Source organism: Littorina saxatilis, linkage group LG4 (genome assembly GCF_037325665.1).
Source record: "Littorina saxatilis isolate snail1 linkage group LG4, US_GU_Lsax_2.0, whole genome shotgun sequence".
Lineage (NCBI taxonomy): Eukaryota > Metazoa > Mollusca > Gastropoda > Littorinimorpha > Littorinidae > Littorina > Littorina saxatilis.
The window spans coordinates 59,793,649-59,813,873 of record NC_090248.1 but is presented as its reverse complement, the minus strand read 5'-3'; the positions used below and the strand labels follow the sequence as shown (position 1 = coordinate 59,813,873).

General features: G+C 42.0%; 1 protein-coding gene across 3 annotated transcripts in view; it reads right to left on the bottom strand.

Moving 5' to 3' along the window:
• Window positions 1–239: 239 nt before the first annotated feature.
• The window catches only part of LOC138965233 (uncharacterized), a 75,750-nt gene continuing 55,764 nt past the window's right edge, over window positions 240–20,225 (bottom strand). For all 3 annotated transcript variants that reach the window (XM_070337359.1, XM_070337360.1, XM_070337358.1), the window contains exons 3-8: window positions 10,715–10,940; window positions 9,848–10,065; window positions 8,808–8,978; window positions 8,374–8,476; window positions 7,450–7,655; window positions 240–3,026 (exon numbers count right to left, since the gene is read on the bottom strand). In XM_070337359.1, the coding sequence (XP_070193460.1) occupies window positions 2,080–3,026; window positions 7,450–7,655; window positions 8,374–8,476; window positions 8,808–8,978; window positions 9,848–10,065; window positions 10,715–10,940 (1,871 nt within the window). In that variant the 3' untranslated portion in view covers window positions 240–2,079. The remainder of the gene's footprint in view (window positions 3,027–7,449; window positions 7,656–8,373; window positions 8,477–8,807; window positions 8,979–9,847; window positions 10,066–10,714; window positions 10,941–20,225) is intronic.

Sequence of the window (20,225 nt, the reverse complement as noted above, 5' to 3'; positions counted from 1 at the left end):
CAACAAGTGTGTTCACTAAGTGGAACACTTCAGTTTACAGTGTAGATACATATGTACAGTGACAAACTGACAAACCGGCACTGCAAGCACACACACACACACACACACACACACGCGCGCGCGCACGCACCGTCACGCACGCGGCGACACGCACGCACGCACGCACGCACGCACGCAAGCACACACACACACGCACACACACGTGAAGGAAACCACGAGTCAAAACACCAAAGGGCAAATAGATTGCAAAAACAAACACATGCATTTATTTTAACTTGATTGACTGATGTCATTTATGTAGGCCTACAGCACCATTCCGAGTCATTCATGAAATCAAAACATCGTTTGTGCTTGATTGGTTATCACTTAGGCCAATCTGCAGGTTTCTGAGTACAAGTACGACGACTAATGGAATGCAATTTGAACATACATTGGTTTTGGCAAGCGACGTAAAGTACATTTGATTCAGCGGCATTATACACATAAACGGAATGATAACATTGCCACGCATAAATCACAACAAGAGCGTCTTTAAAAACTGAAACAAAAATACATATACAATTCTTCCCGCACCTCCCCTACCCCCCCCCCCCCCCCCCCCTTCTTTCAACACACAACCTTTATTTTTGGAGAGAAAAAAAGAAAGAAAAATGAACACCAGCATTTCTCCCCCTCTCTCTCTCTTTCTCTCCCTGTCTCTATCTCTCTCTCTCTCTTTCTCCCTCTCTCTCTCTCCCTCTCTCTCTCCCCCTCTCTCTCTCTCTCTCTCTCCCTCTCTCTCTCTCTCTCTCTCTCTCTCTCTCTCTCTCTCTCTCTCTCTCTCTCTCTCTCTCTCTTTCTCTCTCTCTCTCTTTCCATTGATTGCATATAAGATGGAAATGGAGTTGACCTAAACAAAGCACAAGCAGTCATACACACAAGCAGTCACACACACACAAGCAGTCAGTCACACACACAAGCAGTCACACACACAAGCAGTTGCAAACAAAAATCATTATGCTAGCCAGCAATTAGTGAATTACTCAAATAGTTACATCTTACTTACACACTCAATCAATTTATATTTATTACTGAAAATATATCACCATTTAAAATTCATCATAATCTAATACTAGATTGGTTAAAATCATCAATATTCATCACGATCTGATATCAATAAAGATCAAAATCATCAAATCTCTTCAAGATTTAATAATAATCTTGGTTAAAATCATCAACATAAATCAAAATCCGATGTTAACAGTGGTTAAAATAATCAACATTTTTCAAGATCAAATATACATAATATAATTGCTTCAAAATTGTACATCAATATTGTCAAAATTCATCGGCATTATTCGAGATCTGATATCGATACTGGTGAAAACCATGAAAACTATTCAATATCAGATGTCAGTATTGGTTAAACTCATCAAAGGTCTTTACACTCTGATATCAATAATGGGCTAAAATCATCAAAACTCTTCAATATAATTATGATATCGGTATTGGTTAAAATCAGTCAGAACTCTTCCAGATGTGATGATAATATTAGTCAAAACCATCAACATTCCGTAGGATCTGATATTTATATCTGTGAAAATCACCAAAAGGATAAAAGATTTGCTGTCTGTATCGGTAAAAGGAAAAGCCTTCACAGTTCTGCAATAACTGATGTATATTCTATAACATTATCAATCGAATATAATCGGAAGGCAAAAATTAGAAGGCAACCGAATGACGACATCCGATGTCATGTTTTTCACCCTTTCAGCTCTGGGTTCGCAGACATTTTTTCAGTCGAGCACAGGTCAGGGAACAACCATTGTAAAGAGTTCGTGCGGCGTCAAGCGACGAAAGTAAAGTTCTGCAAATACCGGATCAACAATATAACTCAGCGGATAGCGAATCAAAAAACAAAAACGAAAGGTCATTGTTTTTATGTTTTTCTGTGTGTGTGTTTTTCTAAAGTTTGCAACGTGAGCAGTCTTTTCATTTTTAGATTTTGTTTCTGTGGATAGCGATTTTGATATTCGATGCGGGATTTAAAGTGTCTGAAATTTGATAATTCATTATTAAACGAAATCAAATCAGAGTCGTTTATTCAGCAGTAGCCAGTGTAACATGAGCACCATTCTCCATCCCATTCTCATGATGTTGAACCTTCTTCACAGCAGGGTTCAGATCCACAAAGCTGTCACCATTGAGGCCGTTGGTCTCAGCGCCGCTTTTCATGTGGAGGGAATCATCAGACTGCGTCCTGGACGAACACTTAGCATGCACCGGGGTAATGGAAGGCGAGTGGTGAGGCGATTTGCTGTCCGTGGGTGGTGAACTTGACGGCGAATGACGAAGAGATTTGCGGTCCGCAGACGGCGAAGAACCCTCACTGCAGACAACCTTATCTGCTTCTTCACTGAGAGGGTTTTTGGCAGGGCTTGGTGAGTGTATGGACGAGCTGGAACCGCCAGGAGAGTTGGACTCGGTTCTGGAGTTCCGCTTGCTGCTGTTGAGCTGCTGACTCTCCGTCTCGCTCACCGCCTCTCCCCCAAGGCCGTTGGTGACGTCACGGGAAGGTCCGTGAGAGGGCGAGCTGTCGCTGGGAGATTCTGAAGACGGGGAGGATGTGTGGTTCTCGTGAGGACTGCAGGAATGTGGTGGTGGTGTGATCAGGGGAGACGATTCTAACCGAGTGTTCTCGTACAGTGGTGGATCTGCAGACGATCGCTTCTTTCCACCGACATCGGCAAGACGACTTGCTTTAGTGGAGTAATCCCCCTCAGGACATCGTCGGGACTTCCCTTTGCCTTTTCCTCCCTTTTTCTTCCTTCGTTCCTTCACTTCATCCTCCTCGTCCGTGTCGGAAGGCCACGTGCCGTGCATGCGTACATCTTCTTCCGAGCCATCTGCGCATGCGCCGCGCAGGCGCTCCAGTTCGAAAGATGGTGGACGGTCTTCCGGCTGTGCCCGCGCAGGTCTGTGCTTGGAGCCTCGTGACTTGTCTCGCTCGTCTTCGCTGGAGTCGTTGCCTTCTTGGTGAACGAGTGCTGCAAGCAAAGGATTAAAGTAAGAGTGCGTGAAAAAATACGACATGCGAACTTCATCTCCTGATGCAAGATTATTTACCTATAGGATCTGAGAAACAAAGGGACGTAAGCGCTTTAAATGCATAGATTATTTACCTAGGATCTGAGAAACAAAGGGACGTAAGCGCTTTAAATGCATAGATTATTTACCTAGGATCTGAGAAACAAAGGGACGTAAGCGCTTTAAATGCATAGATTATTTACCTAGGATCTGAGAAACAAAGGGACGTAAGCGCTTTAAATGCATAGATTATTTACCTAGGATCTGAGAAACAAAGGGACGTAAGCGCTTTAAATGCATAGATTATTTACCTAGGATCTGAGAAACAAAGGGACGTAAGCGCTTTAAATGCATACGACATGTGCAACAAGAGTAAGTGAGAGTTATGCCGAGAGAGAATCACAAGCATTGAAATCAATTTTGTATGATTCATTTACCTTGGGGTTTTCGATCTTCTTTTCTTTGGTTTGCTTGTTTGTTTAGTTCTCTGTTTATTCATGTGTTTCCTTCTGTTTTTCTGTTTCAGCAGATTGGACAGTACTGGTTATTCAGATTTATCCCATGACCTGCCTCTTTGTCTCTGTTAGCTGAGGAGGTGATTATTCTGGATAATCCATCACAACCGTATGAATAATCCATCACAACCGAGTCTCGATCTCACCTGTCATTGGTCATTGTCTTTGATCTCAGAGTACAATTGAATAATTCATAGAGGTCATCTGCATATTCAGAGTTTACAGATGGACAACTTTTTTCAACATACGACTGAAATATGTTGTGTCAAAGTCGATATCACGTTTAGCTACAGGCCTACATACGTCAATATTATGAGTTATTTCTAATATGCTGACTGTTAGCAAATGATAACAAGACATGTCGAGAAAAAAGATATCAAGCATGAGCCTTTTAGACGAATGCTGATATCGTTTGTGATACATGTCTGTTATCATTTGCCAATAGTCAGCATATTAGAAATAACGGTTTTATTACCGTTTAATTCGACCAAAAGAAATTTCGAAGCAACCCCGCAAATTAGACAGAACAGCCGCAATGGTAACTTGAGCGCTTCTACCTGATTATGCCTATCAGTCAAAGAATTCTCGTGACTTGAGTCAGCCAATCAGAGTAACACACCTGACGGGATGAATATTCACAGGTCAAATGCCTTTGACACACAACAATCTCACAAGATAAACCATGTTGAACAGGCGTTTCGGTTGCTTCGGTTTTTCTTGTTGAACAGACTTAGACAGATTTAGAACCGACTCCAGACGGATGGGAAATGACGTAAAAATACATTTGATGTAAAGCGAGTGGCGCAATTTCACTTGATTTTTCCGAACTTTGATCAATTAGGTTTCAAGTGAGCGGTCGGCGTTGCACACTCAGACGATGGGCGGTGCCTTGCTGTTCCGTTACGCACCCACCGACAAAACTCGCTTTTCAGTATTTTTTTAGATAAAGAGAGTATTACCTGACAGCATTTGAAGTGTCATTCTTTAGAATAAATCAGGCTGATATTGTTGAATTACATTTTCACTTTGTCTTGTTAATTCTTAGCGTGATAAACAAAAAGGGTCCCTGCCTGAACGTTACAGGCTAACATTTAGAGAGTCACCTAGAATCCGTCCTGATTGGTCAAAAAGCCATATGGGGCACTGAATTGGTAATAATGAGAAAATAAAGAATACTCCAGACGATACGCACATTCTGCATGGGTTTAAAGAGCGGAGTCGAGATACTTCGCTGGCCGAAGCGACTGCATGGTCAAAGGCATTTTCAACGAGTATCGCGAGTGAGAACAAGGGACAATACTCCCTAATGTTTACACAGACAGCCATCTACACAGAACCGTGAGAGAGAGAGAGAGAGAGAGAGAGAGAGAGAGAGAGAGAGAGAGAGAGAGAGAGAGAGAGAGAGAGAGAGAGAGAGAGAGAGAGAGAGAGAGAGAGAGAGAGAGAGAGAGAGCGCAATCAAAACACAACCCAGACAACTGGTAGTTCGACAACTCAATCTGAAACTGACATCGACTGTCGAAGGCCTGAGCATTTCAATGCCGGTGTGACGATTTCATCTTTCGCCGTGGTCATATTTCGATTCTCGGCCTCGTTGATCTAGTATAAACTCCACACTGAACAAAACAAAAAAACTTCGATAGTACTGATGAGCGACTATGTGTACCTTACATTCATGGGGCCAAATTTGTCCAACCAATTTGTTTGTATTTAACTTAGAAATGTGATTCATCCTAAAATATTTCCCTTCTTATTCGAGGGACGTAACCACTCGGTACACGTTTTCGAAGAAATCGATTTTGGGGGTGAAATCTATTAAATTTCATCACCAATTTTCTTCACATGCAAGAAACTGACATGCTTTTCGCCCATAAATAATGTCACTTCTTAATTTTACCAGGAAACAACATTTCAGTCTTGAGTATATATCGAGGGGGAAATATGAACACGGGCGAAAGATGAAATCGTCACACCGGTGCACAATTCTGGAAAAGTTGTCGTAGCTGGGAACCCGTTGAGATCCATTCTAACGCCCAAAACTAATAATCAGAAGAGTGACCGTGAAGTCAAATCAAACGTTGGGTTTTCTCATTTGGTTATTTGCTTTGGCTTTCAGTATATTGCTTCGATTGTTAGCTGAATCTGCTTGCAACCGTGCTGTTCAAGGCTGTTCGAACTGACGTCGTCTGCTAGACGGGCTTGTGTGAATCAGTGAATGCGGGGTTCAGCGACAAATGAGCGAGTGGCATCAACATGAAAAGAAGAAGACGAACGGAAGTTGGAGATACAGTTAAGATATATGGGGAAGAGGAGAGGATGTGAGGTGTTAGATGTATCCAACCTTAAGTGTTCAAACTCAAGACCGGGACAAAGTAGAAAGCGATGTACCGCGACCGACTCTCAGTACCGACATACAACTTCCAGGCTTTATCGCTTAACGTCTACAACAGGCGAAGTATTGAAGCTTTGGCTCACCTTAAACGTGACGACTGAATATGTAAGTGATCCACGAGTGAAAACCGAAACAGCGCGATGATAGCCACATTTTCTATCACCGACTAAACAATAACACTGACTTGGGTCAACGACCAAACCAGCACGGCCCAAACTGAATTCGTTGCGCTGCCGTTATTGTGCGCAATTCTGGTAAGAATATAAACCCGGTATGCCGAATCGAGTATAACGAAAGCCGATGTTAAATGTGACCCTCCACCACGGAATGAGTCGCATAATTGTCACCTTTGCATGATTTTCCTATTTTTACATTTTCCTAAAGAGTTTTTTATGCCCTATCCAGTGATGAAACCCGTTTTAGAAAAGAGCGAAAACTGTTTAAGTTATAAGCATGTGACTAAGGTGACCCTCACACTGTTACCAGACACTCCCCGGACTTATATTAAGCCTAGCGCAGAACCGCGCGAGGTGACATGCGACTCATTTCGTGGTGGAGGGTCACAAATATACACAGGGATATTTTAAAATGACTTTCAAAATGTAAAAGCAGATAGCAGACCTTTTTATAAGCAATAAGAATGACTGAATGTCCACATACAAGTCGAATGGCGCCGTCCATTATGCAGACAAAAGGGAACTGGCTTTGCGTATGAATTCATTGACATGAGTTTCGTCTGCGGAGGCTTTTGGCAAGCTGAAAACAGGCACCGGCAGGTTTTAGTGGGAAAAGTTAGTGTTTTTTTTTAATGAAAACGTCGGAGTAATAGGATAAAAAGCTTACACAACTCGTCCTGAATATATTGCATATTTTCCCTCGGGTAGATTTTAAGGTATTACCTTGCCAAAGGCTCGGTAATACCTGAAAATCGACCCTCGGGAAAATGTGAATATCTCGCATATTTTCCCTCGGGTAGATTTTCAGGTATTACCTCGCCAAAGGCTCGGTAATACCTGAAAATCGACCCTCGGGAAAATATGCAAGATAATCAGAACTCGGAGTGTGTAACCTATATGTATTCAGTCAGGTGTATGTGTTTTTTTTCCTGGTCTGCATTTACACCTCATTAAAAGTGTCGACTTTAAATTTTACTGGGTTGACTGACAGATGAAATTAATTGATGGTTGGATGGATGGATGGATTGATGGATAGACAGATAGATGGATGGACTTAGTGATTGATTGATTGATTCATTCATTCATTCATTGAACAATTAGTGCATGGATTTATCTAAGGATTCATGCAATTACACACTGACTGTTTAATTACTTAATTGAATAAATAATTAATTTATTCATTCATTCATTCATTCATGCATTCATTCTCTAATTCGTTCTTTCTTTTATTCATTCGTTCAGATACAGATGCAGCAATCCACTAATTCATAAAGAAGTCAACCAAAAGGCCAATACTGACTAGCCACGGCGGCACTGTAGGTGGGAGGGGGGTCAGAATTGGGGTACTGGACACGGTGATGAAACTCGTCCTTGTCATTGGGGATCATCACATCCTCGTAGGAGGGAGGGGCGTACAGTCGCGTCAGGTCAGTCTCGTTCCTGTACTTGCAAGCCCCGCCCCCTCGTGACGTAAAGTGCATTGATTGGTCTGTGTCTCTTCTGTCCCTGCAACATTGGAAAGGATGTATTTATCATGTTTGGGTAAGTATACAACAACAATGACGTCGTTATAACTAGTGCTATCAAACATTCGAAAACAAACACAAGCAAATGCCCTAACAAATGTATATACATGTAACTTCTTCTTCTTCTTCTTCTTCTTCTTCTTCTTCTTCTTCTTCTTCTTCTTCTTCTTCTTCTTCTTCTTCTTCTTCTTCTTCTGCGTTCGTGGGCTGAAACTCCCACGTACACTCGTGGGTTTTTTGCACGAGTGGAATTTTACGTGTATGACCGTTTTTTACCCCGCCATTTGTAGCCATACGCCGTTTTCGGAGGAAGCATGCTGGGTATTTTCGTGTTTCTATAACCCACCGAACTCTGACATGGATTACAGGATCTTTTTCGTGCGCACTTGGTCTTGTGCTTGCGTGTACACACGGGGGTGTTCGGACACCGAGGAGAGTCTGCACACAAAGTTGACTGAGAAATAAATCTCTCGCCGAACGTGGGGACGAACTCACGCTGACAGCGGCCAACTGGATACAAATCCAGCGCGCTACCGACTGAGCTACATCCCCGCCCTGCACATGTAACAATTTTCATTAAAAAGTCTAGAATTTAAGTGGGATCAAATTTAAAGTGTTGTGGAGAGAAATTTGACAAACCAGTCATAAAAACAATCGTTTCTTTGGGCAAGACGTGAACGGAAAACAGAGCTACTTACTTAATTCTGTGGTACCTGATGAGGAAAAGCAGCACCAAGGCCGCCACGCCAAGAAACACGAGAATCCCCGTCACGCCTGCTATGATAGCCGTCTTGGTGGCGTCTGAAATGACAGCACACACATTGGATTTAAACTTCATTCACAACATTGCCCGTCACTCCTGCATACACACATACACACACAAGGAATCACGCACGCATGTACACACGCATGTACGCATGCATGCTCGCACCCACGAACACACACACACACACACAAACACACGCACACACACACAAACACACACACACACACACACGCATGCACGCACGCATGCACGCAAGCATGTACACACGCATGTGCGCATGCATGCTCGCACGCACGAACACACACGCACGAACACACACACACACACACACACACACACACACACACACACTGACTTGGCCCTTACATTCCTCCATCAAGTTAGTGACAATGTCCTCTCGCTGACAGCTTTTCTCATCAGTGCTATCATCCAGGCCACAGTTAGGGAGCGAGTCACAGCGCACTGCAGACGGAATGCAGGTGCCTGCATAGGGACAGTAGAAGGTCCCTTGTCTGCACGATCCATCGTCCATGGGACCTGTGTACAAAAACACACACGCCGCAATTGAATATAATGATGATTTTAAACACTAAAAGCGAACAATTTAAAGAAACCACGACCACCACCACATCAACAACAACAACAACAACAATCGTGACAACAACAACAACAACAACAACAACAACAACAACAACAACAACAACAATAACAACAACAACAACAACAACAACAACAACAACAACAACAACAACAACAACAACAACGCGGCAACAGAAAAACGGTAGCATCAGCAACAACAACAACAACACACAGTAGTTCAATCAACATGAAGGCTGAAAAAAAGCTAGGCTGCATCATTCAAACCTGTATTTGTCCCGTTTATGTCTCATCAGTGAGCAAATGTTGGTGAACAGCAGACACTCTATTGTTTTCTACATACACAAAACAACCAAACTGTCCGGCGTTTTTCGACAGCTTTGCTCGAATATTAACACTTATCAAAACTTGACTAAATGTAATAATACGCAGTTTAAGTTTATCTTAATTCTTCTTGTCAATGCTTTCCGTTTGTCTTACTTAATTTTCTTTTCTTTTCTTTTTTTATTTTTTTTTTTCATGTTGCCAAGCACATCATTGTGGGGCTTTTAATCAAAAAAATTCAAGCATCCGTCTACAACGTATCCTCATTCATCCTTCAACATTTACACAATACTGAAATATCTCAATGCTAATTCATATCCTAACATCACATTCAAATCAATAGGTCTACCATACCATATTTTCTTATTCTAATCAGTTCTCTCTTGTTTGTTTTGTTAGTGAGTAGTTCTTGTTCTTGCCTGTGTGTTGTTTTTAGTTGGTTTTTGTGTGTCTACTGAAATGCCATACGTGCAAAGACCACTTACTGTAGAAAACGGTGACGAGGACACGAAATCCACGGTAGATAACTGTGGGTTTGCCCTGGTAGTCAAGACGCATGCCCGGGCCTGCAGACCGGAAATCCGGTACGATGATCCCGGCGGTGTTGTAGATGAGAAAGGGACGTTCCAGAACACCGTACAGACCCATGGATGGCGTTAGCCTCGTCTCTCGGCCTGAGCTAGATACACCATAGAGGTGAAGCCTGGATGATGGAGAACAACAACAAAATGTGTGTGTTAGAGAATGCAACATGTATTTGTTCCTATCAGAGCTCCTCATGTAATGAGCGTTTTTAACTTGTCAAGTTTGGTTTGTTGTTGTTTTCATATTATGTAAATACCGTTTAAACCTACCATTATGGAGCCTGAGATTGAACGAGTTTGAACGTCTTAAGTGTTGAATCAGTCTGTTCAGATTCCACCAAACTGCTGCGACTTCAAAACCTTGGTGGATCTTTATATTTAGCGATTCCAATGCAGAGCTACAGACATGGGCAAATGTATCCCATCTGCGTAATACATTGTATGAACTGATTCTTAATAAGAGAAGCTTTTACAGCGCAACTAGGCGTATATCATGAACATCATCCTAATCCTAATCCTCATCATCATCACCATCACCATCATCATCAAAACCATCGTCATATTCAACATTATTATCATCGTTGTCATCTTCATCATCACCCCCTCCCACCCCCCCCCTCCTCCTCCTCCTTCTCCTCCTCCTCCTCCTCATCATCATCATCATCATCATCATCATCATCATCATCATCATCACCATCATGAATATCATCATCATTACCATCATCATCATCATCATCATCATCATCATCATCACCATCATCACCTCACCTGTCAGGCATCTCAGCTTTGTCCGAAATGGCCAGTTGTAGCACGTGCAGATACAGCCTCGCCCCTGGCGGTGCCTGGAGCGTCAGTACGCATGACAGGTGACCCACTAGCACGCGGTCGGCCTTGAGGTCCTCTGTAAGGTCAAGTACGAGGCTCTCGTTCACGTGCACGGTCTTGTGACACTTGTTGGTCATGTGAACTAGCGGTGTCAAGGCCGTTGTGTTTTCTGTAACACGCAGAACAAGATACTGATTTTAGTATACTCAAGTAAGACGTTTGCGTAAGTGGAAAACACTTTCAAGGTAATATCACTTAGTCACACAAACACAAATGATTCACACACACACACACACACACACACACACACACACACACACACACACACACACACACATACAAACACACACATAAATACACACATACAATCACACACATACACACAAACAAACACACACACACACACACACACACACACACTGCAGGGCCTTGCAGTAAGCTTACACTATGTGAAGAGGTTACACGCCAACTCTCACTGTATTTCTACATGACTCTATTCCTCGTTAATAGGTGTATACGATAAATACACGCACGTCTGGCTTCAAATGGAAAGAAGCAAAACTATGCGAGTACAACCAGAGTTTTGGGGGATTTTTTTAAAAGGCAGATCCAGTCCTTTTATTCAACTTTCGCTACACTGTAGCGTGTGACATCTATACTTTCGTATGACCCCCAAAGGGTTTGTAAAAGCACAATAAAGGTTTTCATCCACCTATGTTTTCTGAAATAAAGGTAAAGAGCTCCTATGGCATTTAAAAAACGAGGTTTGCCTTCAAATCCCAATGAAAAGGTCAGTAGAAAACTATCGATCCGAAAGACAGATAAAACTCCGAAAACATTCTTAATCCAATCCTCTAGATATTTCTGCTTTTGATTGTGATTCGACGTTGGTACTAAAAAAAGGAGAGGCTTCTTTCGAATGGAAGTTCAAGAGATGAAAGAACAATTCAAGACCGTTACAAAGCGGGGACGGAAAAACAAGAGAGAGAGAGAGAGAGAGAGAGAGAGAGAGAGAGAGAGAGAGAGAGAGAGAGAGAGGGAGAGAGAGAGAGCACCAAATCAAAGAGAGAGAGGGAGAGAGAGAGAGTGAGAGAGAGAGAGAGAGAGAAAGAGAGAGAGAAAGAGCACCAAATCAGAGAGAGAGAGAGACAGACAGACAGACAGACAGACAGAGACAGAGAGACAGACAGAGGGAGACAGAGAGAGACAGAGAGAGAGAGAGTCGGACTGGTGACACATGATACAATGAAAAATGTTTAAGAAGCAGAACAAGCAACATTATGTTCCCACATCTTGCAGCTGTGCAGTCGTCAAAGCATTCGTGCGAAATTGAAGAGCTTTATAAATATACGTTGCTAGTTGTCTTACTAGTTTGAAATTTGTAGAAGACAGTAATTGGCACATTCTAAACATGGATGGGTTCCGATAATACTTTGGGACTATCAATTCAAATCTGATACCCTTATAATATGCGTGACAAACAAGTAAAAAATGAACTTCCGTTTCAAGTGTATCATCTGAACAGAAAGGGCACAGTCTTTCCACGTTATTCACATTGGGTTTATATTGTAAATAATGGTTATTTAAGGGTGGCATGCCAAGTCTGAAGCGTGCAAACATTCTCCTCAAATGAACATTTCCTATTTGATACAAATAACTACTCATACACTAGGACTGCTTAAATGACGAATATACATTATAAAACACATGGGATTCCATGGAACTATGCCAGTCCTGTCTAAAGCAATCGACAAGTCTTTGGCGAAATTCTCTTACAAACGTGGGAATACCCCGAACACCTTGTGCTTCGCAAACTTCACCAAACCCGTACTTGTACAGAATATTACAAACTTTAAAAGCCACTGTTTGTAATTTTGACTTTGTATTGATAATAACATATCATACACATTCTTGGGGTACCTGTTAACATCCATTCGAGTTAAACGAAGCCAAAACTGCAGACACTTGGTGTGCGTTATAACAAAACAGAGGATATCGTCCTGTTTCACCATAAAAGAGAGAGAGAGAGAGAGAGAGAGAGAGAGAGAGAGAGAGAGAGAGACAGAGAGAGAAAGAGAGAGAGAGAGAGAGTAAGAGAGACAGACAGAGAGAAAGGGAGAGAGAGAGACAGAGACAGAGATAGCGAGAGAGAGAAAGAGAGAGAGACAAGACAAGACAAGACAAAATCTTTATTATCGAGGGTAATAGATAAGCAATAGATAGATAGAGAGAGAGAGAGAGAGAGAGAGAGAGAGAGACAGAAAGAGAGAGAGAGAGAGAGGAAGAGAGAGAGACAGAGAGAAAGGGAGGGAGACAGAGACAGAGACAGAGAGACAGAGATAGCGAGAGAGAGAGAGAGAGAGAGAGAGAGAGCGAGAGAGACGCAGACGCAGACGCAGATGGTTTATTCATAGGGCCATTGTGAGACACACACACACGCACATACACACATGCGCGCGGGCACGTACACACACATTCACACACAAACCCGCACACACACACACACGCGCGCACACATACACATGCACGCACACACACACACACACACACACACATAGACACACACACACACGCACACACGCACACACACACACATCTATTCCCTTTCAGTTTTAACGGATCAATCTCACCCAAATTAAGCGGAACCTGTAAGGCAATCTAACTCACGATGTTGAACAAATAGTGAGGAACATTATCTCAAACCAGAATTGTTCTCTGGAGAATTTTTGCTTTTACGCTAGTCTTGAAAAAATAGACCTCTGGGATTCCAATCGGTTATATTGATTTCTGAAATCAGTAATCTGTTCCCCCACCTCTCTCTCTCTCTCTCTCTCTCTCTCTCTCTCTCTCTCTCTCTGTCTCTCTCTCTCTCTCTCTCTCTCTTCTCCCTCTCTCTCTCTCTCTCTCTCTCTCTCTCTCTCTCTCTCTCTCTCTCTCTCTCTCTCTCTCTCTCTCTCTCTCTCTCGGAAATGGATGTGTGTTGATGTTTGGAAGGCGCGTGTCGCCAATTGCCACCATGTTTGGTGCCGGAAAACGGACCGTTGTGACGTCATATGTCGCATTCTTATCATTGACAATGGCGCCGGACTGGTGTTCGATCTTTCAGAATATAATCAATATTGGGAAATGAAATGAATAATGAGAACCGCTATTTAAGTTAATAGGTTAATGTGAAAAGGAGGAAGAGTGTATCAGTGCATGATGAATCGCTTAAAATAAGAGAGAAAGATACACACACAGAGAAAGAGAGAGATATAATAGAAAGATTGGGAGAGAGAGAGAAACAAGAGAGAGAGAGAGAGAGAGAGAGAGAGAGAGAGAGAGAGAGAGAGAGAGAGAGAGAGAGAGAGAGAGAGAGAGAGAGAGAGAGAGAGAGAATTGAACTTTATTGAACTTTATTTAACAAGGATTAAGATTTAAGGCTACGCCTTTTCTTACAATCTGTCCTTGGGACGCACAGACACACAATGATAAAATTGAAAAATTAAAAGTTAAAAAGTCAGAAAACTTCAGCACGTGATGATAAAGATGACGATGATGATGATATTGATGATGATGATGATGATGAAGTTGAGGCATGAAGAGCTTACATATGTGGTTATTCATAAAATCAAATGCATACTATGCAATTAATTACAAGTACAAGCTGGTAGCAATCGAACATTTAGCAATAGTACAACAAAAATATGTTCAGAATATACAATGCACAGCATATCTTTGGCGTAATACTAAGTGTGGTAAATCAAAACGCGTTAAACTACTCAGACATTAAGTTTAATGACTTTAAGAGAGAGAGAGAGAGAGAGAGAGAGAGAGAGAGAGAGAGAGAGAGAGAGAGAGAGAGAGAGAGAGAGAGAGAGAGAGAGAGAGAGAGAGAGAGAGAGAGAGAGAGAGAAAACAGACAGACAGACAGACAGTCAGACAGAGAGACTTTGTAAATATAGAAAATACAACAATACAGATAATTTTTCAAGATTCTTTCCCCACTCCAGATAAGCAGAGCTCAGTCAACCCGTCCGACATTCGATCTTGCGCCATTGCCTCGCCTTTCCATTTTATCACGTGACCACTTATCAAAGGGCACTAATCTTAATGGGCGTGATCTGGAGTTACCGGAACTGCTCCTCCATCATGGTTAGCCCCCTTGTCACAGGCAGACACAATCAGGGGCAGATAAAACCCCGGGTTGACTGGTAAGCGAAGAGAACGATTGAACGATTGCATGTGCTGAGGAACTATCTGCTGGGTTTGATTTTCGCTTTTGTGAATATAGATGGCTCTAACTGGGCACTGCCCACTCTCTTGGTGTGCCATGTTGACCGGCTCGCTTTCACGTACCACGGCCAACGTTTTTTGAAGAATCAAGTAAAACTGGGTCACATATAGTTTTGTGTCACGTCTACTTTTGCTGAACCTTCTCTCTGACGTTGATTTTGAACGTTTCGTTTTCTCTGGGCAAAATGAAAATCATCAATACAATCGAAATGAAGCGGTGAATCATATCCCATGCTTTGTTCTGTAAAGTTTGTGCATGGTCATTAGGTTGATCTTTAATTGTGTCGATACACGTACGAAAGTTAACAGTGGTTACATGTAAGTAAGAACTCAGCATAAGAAAGACACTGAAGTAAAAAAGCTACACAAATAATAGCAAAAGCAAAAACCCGAACTGATAAACCTTGTCTTAGTGTCACCCCGTATGTTTCCGCATTATAACCTGTCCATATATCTATATTCTGTCTGCCATTTTTACATGTCTATCTTTCGGCGAGTCAATCAATGTATCTGTCTGTCTGTCTACTTGTCTGTCTGTATGCCTGTCGATCTGTCTATAAGTCACTCTGCCCTGCGATCATTTTTATGTGTCTGAAAAATCCCTTAGTTTGCACAGTTGGGTGATTCCGTGATAAAACCGCTTTCAGGTCTGTTAAATATCGCAACCTATCTTGAGAAGTAAATACTTTGTTTCTTTGAATGAAAATGTGACCCGCGCAAACGGTTCGTCTACATTTGCACATCTTCGCTTCAAAACCACCACCGCAGCTGCAGGCTGGGATGTTGCAAGCAAGCTTGCGCATCGTCATAAATGAGTCTAGATGCTTTCAGCTCGGCAACGGACTGAGTTCTGCTTCGAAAGTGGTGGATTACGAGCTGCCCACTGAGCTATCAGGGAAACACAATAAACTGCAGTTTTATTACTCTCTGTCTCTTTATTGCATCCGTCCTGACGAAAGGAGGATATTTCTCCCGTCGAGAAGTGACACACGAAACAATCTGATGACGTGAAAGAAGTAATTATTCTGACTGGTTTCAGGGCAACAGTGACAATGAGAATCTCGCCCATTGTTTTGTTAATTGTTCATGCGTGATGTGAATGTCTTTCTCTATATGATCTACTGATGTCTTTCTCTCTCCCCCCCCCCTCTCATTTCGTTCTTTTCTCTGTCTCTCTTGGCTTTTGTTTTTATTTGTTTTGTAAATCTATTTTTTTTGTTATCAGATTTATTTCTCTCTTTGTTGGAAGGTCTGTGGGCGTGTTAAAAATAGGCATCAATATTAGCTTTGCGTTTGGTTATTTTTTTCTGTTCAACCTTTGTTAGGTCATGCTACGTGATTTTGTCTCAGGTTATTTTGATGTGTGGAATATGTTCTCGGTGAGATAGGCACATTGGATTAACCATTGTCTTAAAGCACACTTAAGTTTCAAACTCTACCTCTATCTGTGACTGTCGGTCAGTTGGACTCGCTCTCTCTCTCTCTCTCTCTCTCTCTCTCTCTCTCTCTCTCTCTCTCTCTCTCTCTCTCTCTCTCTCTCTCTCGCTCTCTCTCTCTCTCTCTGTTATATAGGATTTTCAAGCATTGCTAAAGAATCCTAATGCATCTTAAAATGTCTTATTGGTTGCTTGACATGTTAATTATGGTAAATATGTCATTTGTACTATTGTTAAACTTATCTTTTATTTCTTCTTGTTTGTTACCCCTCAATGGGCGAGGGCCGGATGAAAAGAAGCATGTATGCATTGCTTATTCTGTCACCCTCGTAAAATAAATTTCAATTCAATTCAATTCTCTCTCTCTGTAGTATGTTCCAAGGACAGGTTGGAAGATTAGGCTAAGCCTAAAACCTTTATCATTATGTAATAAAATTCTGAGTTCTGAGTTCTGAGTTCTCTCTCTCTCTCTATTTCGCAAGTATACAACTTCAGTGTACTTGTAAAGAGAGACAGTGAGAGAGATTTAGAGAAAGACAGGGAAACAGACAGACAGACAGACAAACAGTTAGAGAGAGAGAGAGAGAGAGAGAGAGACAGAGACAGAGACAGAGACAGAGACAGAGACAGAGACAGAGAAATAGATTGAAAGAGGGAGATAGAGAAGGGGGGGAAGAGAGAGAGACAGAGACAGAGAGAGACAGAGACAGAGACAGAGACAGAGAAATAGATTGAGAGAGGGAGATAGAGAAGGGGGAAGAGAGAGAGAGAGAGAGAGAGAGAGAGCGAGAGAGAGAGAGAAAGCGAGAGAGAGAGAGAGAAAGAGAGAGAGAAAAACAGAGAGAGAGAGAGAGAGAGAGGAGAGAGAGATAGAGGAGAGAGAGAGGGTGAGAGGGAGAGAGAGAGAGAGAGGGAGAGAGAGAGAGGGAGAGAGAGAGAGAGGGAGGAGAGACAGACAGACAGACAGACAGACAGACAGACAGACAGACAGACAGACAGACAGACAGACAGACAGAAACGAATACATAGATTGAGAAAGGGAGATAGAGAAGGGGGGAAGAGAGAGAGAGAGAGAGAGAGAGAGAGAGAGAGACAGAGACAGAGACAGAGACAGCGACAGAGAGATATATATAGAGAGAGACATATAGCAAACCAGTCACCCAACCAAGACAAACTTAACCAGAAAAAAAAAACCACGAGAACAAATCCTCAATCCTTCATCTCCTCCAAAAGAGCAGCAGAATCTCATAAAACGCCCAAATGCACGAGAGAGAGCGAGATGTGGGGGAAATGAAACGACGTCCGCGTCTCAAGGTGTCAAGACCGCAATTTTAGCGGTCTTTGACTGTGGCAGCCTCTTCAGACCTTTTTCCAACACTACAGAAGCCCGCACTGGAAGGTTCTGAAGATGAACCACTGTCTTGTCGTCGCCTTAGCCGAGAAGACTTGGACCCCGAGATTTCGGGAGGGCGAGGGGGTGAGGAGGAAATTATAGAGGGATAAATGTTTGGCTTGCCGACTCTCATTTCCGTCACATACAGTGCTTGCGCAAAGCCAAAGAGGGCCTTTCACAATAATGAGAAAATGCTGGCAGGGATTTTACGCTCGTATTGTGCTCAGGCCAAACTGCGTTAAAACGGCGAGAAATATTGACCACGTTTTCTTCTTCGTTTTTTCATTATATTTCTTATTTTCTGTATTCAATTTTTTTTAAATGTCTCTCTCTTTCGAAATGTGAGTGGTTTCTGTTATCATTTGCAGATTGGCTCTCCACAACATTATATCTTATTTGCGATTGTGACAATGTCTTGCGATTCCTTGTGAGTCTACGGTGCATTTCTCTTCAATCACTGATCCCAACATTTACGTGATACCTTCATTTTAAACAGTGAATACAACAACAAAAAACACTATGACTTATTACGGTGACTTCGATGCATGAATACCCTCACAAAATTGAAAGAAAACCGATTCTTTGAACGTTTTCAACATTTCTTTCACACACAATCAGCCGGTGAAATGAATGTATCGGAAATGAACCCCTCTGCGACAATCCAATTATTTCGCTTACACTGAGTAAATGGAGTAGATATTTGATCTGCCGCACGTGTATTTGCACGTTATCAACAAGGATTAGATGAGGTAGAGACCAAAGAGAAACTCTTCTTTTAATTTCCTACTGGGAGCTCGGACGCATTTCAATATTAAGAATGCCGTCAGAGGCTATCGCTGATACGATTTAGTGTGCTGAGGATTCTTTCGTTTTGGCCCTTGTAATTAAGTATTTACATTTTCGACTAGAAACTTGGATACATTTCATTATCAAGAATACCGTCAGGGTATATCGCGTAGATGACTGTGTAGGCGAATATTGAATATTTCTTTCGTTTTTTGCCTGTCGGGCATTTTAGGCTATTAATGTTTGATTATGAGCTTGGACACATAGAATCATATTCGTGTATCGTTGAGATGACTATGTCTATTGATATTGAATATTCCATTCATATTTGTGTGATTTCTGTCCATGTCATGTGATAACGTCTTTAAACCTAGAGAATGAAAGTTTACGTTTACATGCCAGCAAAATCAAAGCATAATCAGTACAGTTGACACTCCGTTAACTGCTGTAGTTTTAAATAAGGACGAAAGTATTAAACAATGGCGACTGCACGTGAGAGGGAACAATAAAGAGACCAAAAAGCAATGTTATTCGTTCCGTGTTCGTCATTTTAACGTGAGTACATTGCTTTTTGGTCTCTTTAAATAAGGACGTTTGGATAAGACCGATAAGCTGTATGTGCAATTTAGATACATTTATGACAGGTTAACACAATCACGTATCATCAACTTATTACATTTCAACAACTTCACCCCGTCCTGAGTGTTGTAAATGAGGCTCAGACGGGCGAAATGACCTAGTGAATGAGACGCTGGCCTATGCGGAAGGTCGTGGGTTCGAATCCCGGTCCTGCCTGGTTCGTTAAGGGTGGATATATTTTCTGATCTCCCAGGGAAACTTATGTGCAGACCTCGTCGTGCCTTAGCCCCCTCCGTGTGTATACGCAAGCACAAGACCAAGTGCGCACGGACAAGATCCTGTAGTCCATGTCAGAGTTCGGTGGGTTATAGAAACATAAATATACCTTGCATCCATTCCCCGGAAGCGGCGTATGGCTGCCAAAATGCGGGGTAAAAACGGTCGTACACGTACACATCGTGGGAGTTTCAGCCGTTGAACGAAGAAGAAAGAAGGAGCAAATGAGGCTTGAAACTGAAAGTAAGGCCTAAAAACAAAATAGGTGTGGTTACGGTAACCCGACCTACCCTATTTTTAGGGGCCGACCTTATAACTTTTTTATTACATTTGTCACAAAAAAACAAAAAAACAAACAAAAAAAAAAACCGAGTGCAGAAAACGCAATGAAAGCGAAAGCGCTCGAGTCGCACATTTATTTCCCTGTCAAGTAGGTTTAATTTGTACACATTAGAAGAAAAAGTTTAAAAAAAAACAAAAGTGATTGCCTACCTTCCTACCCTATTTTTTTGGCTATGTTACCTTAACCACACCTATTATTTTTTTTGCCTAATGAAACTACAAACCTGACGCTTGTTCAGTACAGAGCCGTTGCTACACAAAACAAGCTTAAAATGATTGTCAAAAAGCCGTAACAACATGAATTTCATTCGACACGGGCTTACGTTTCCTTCCGGGGAAAAATAAGAACTCTTTGGCTAAAAGATCA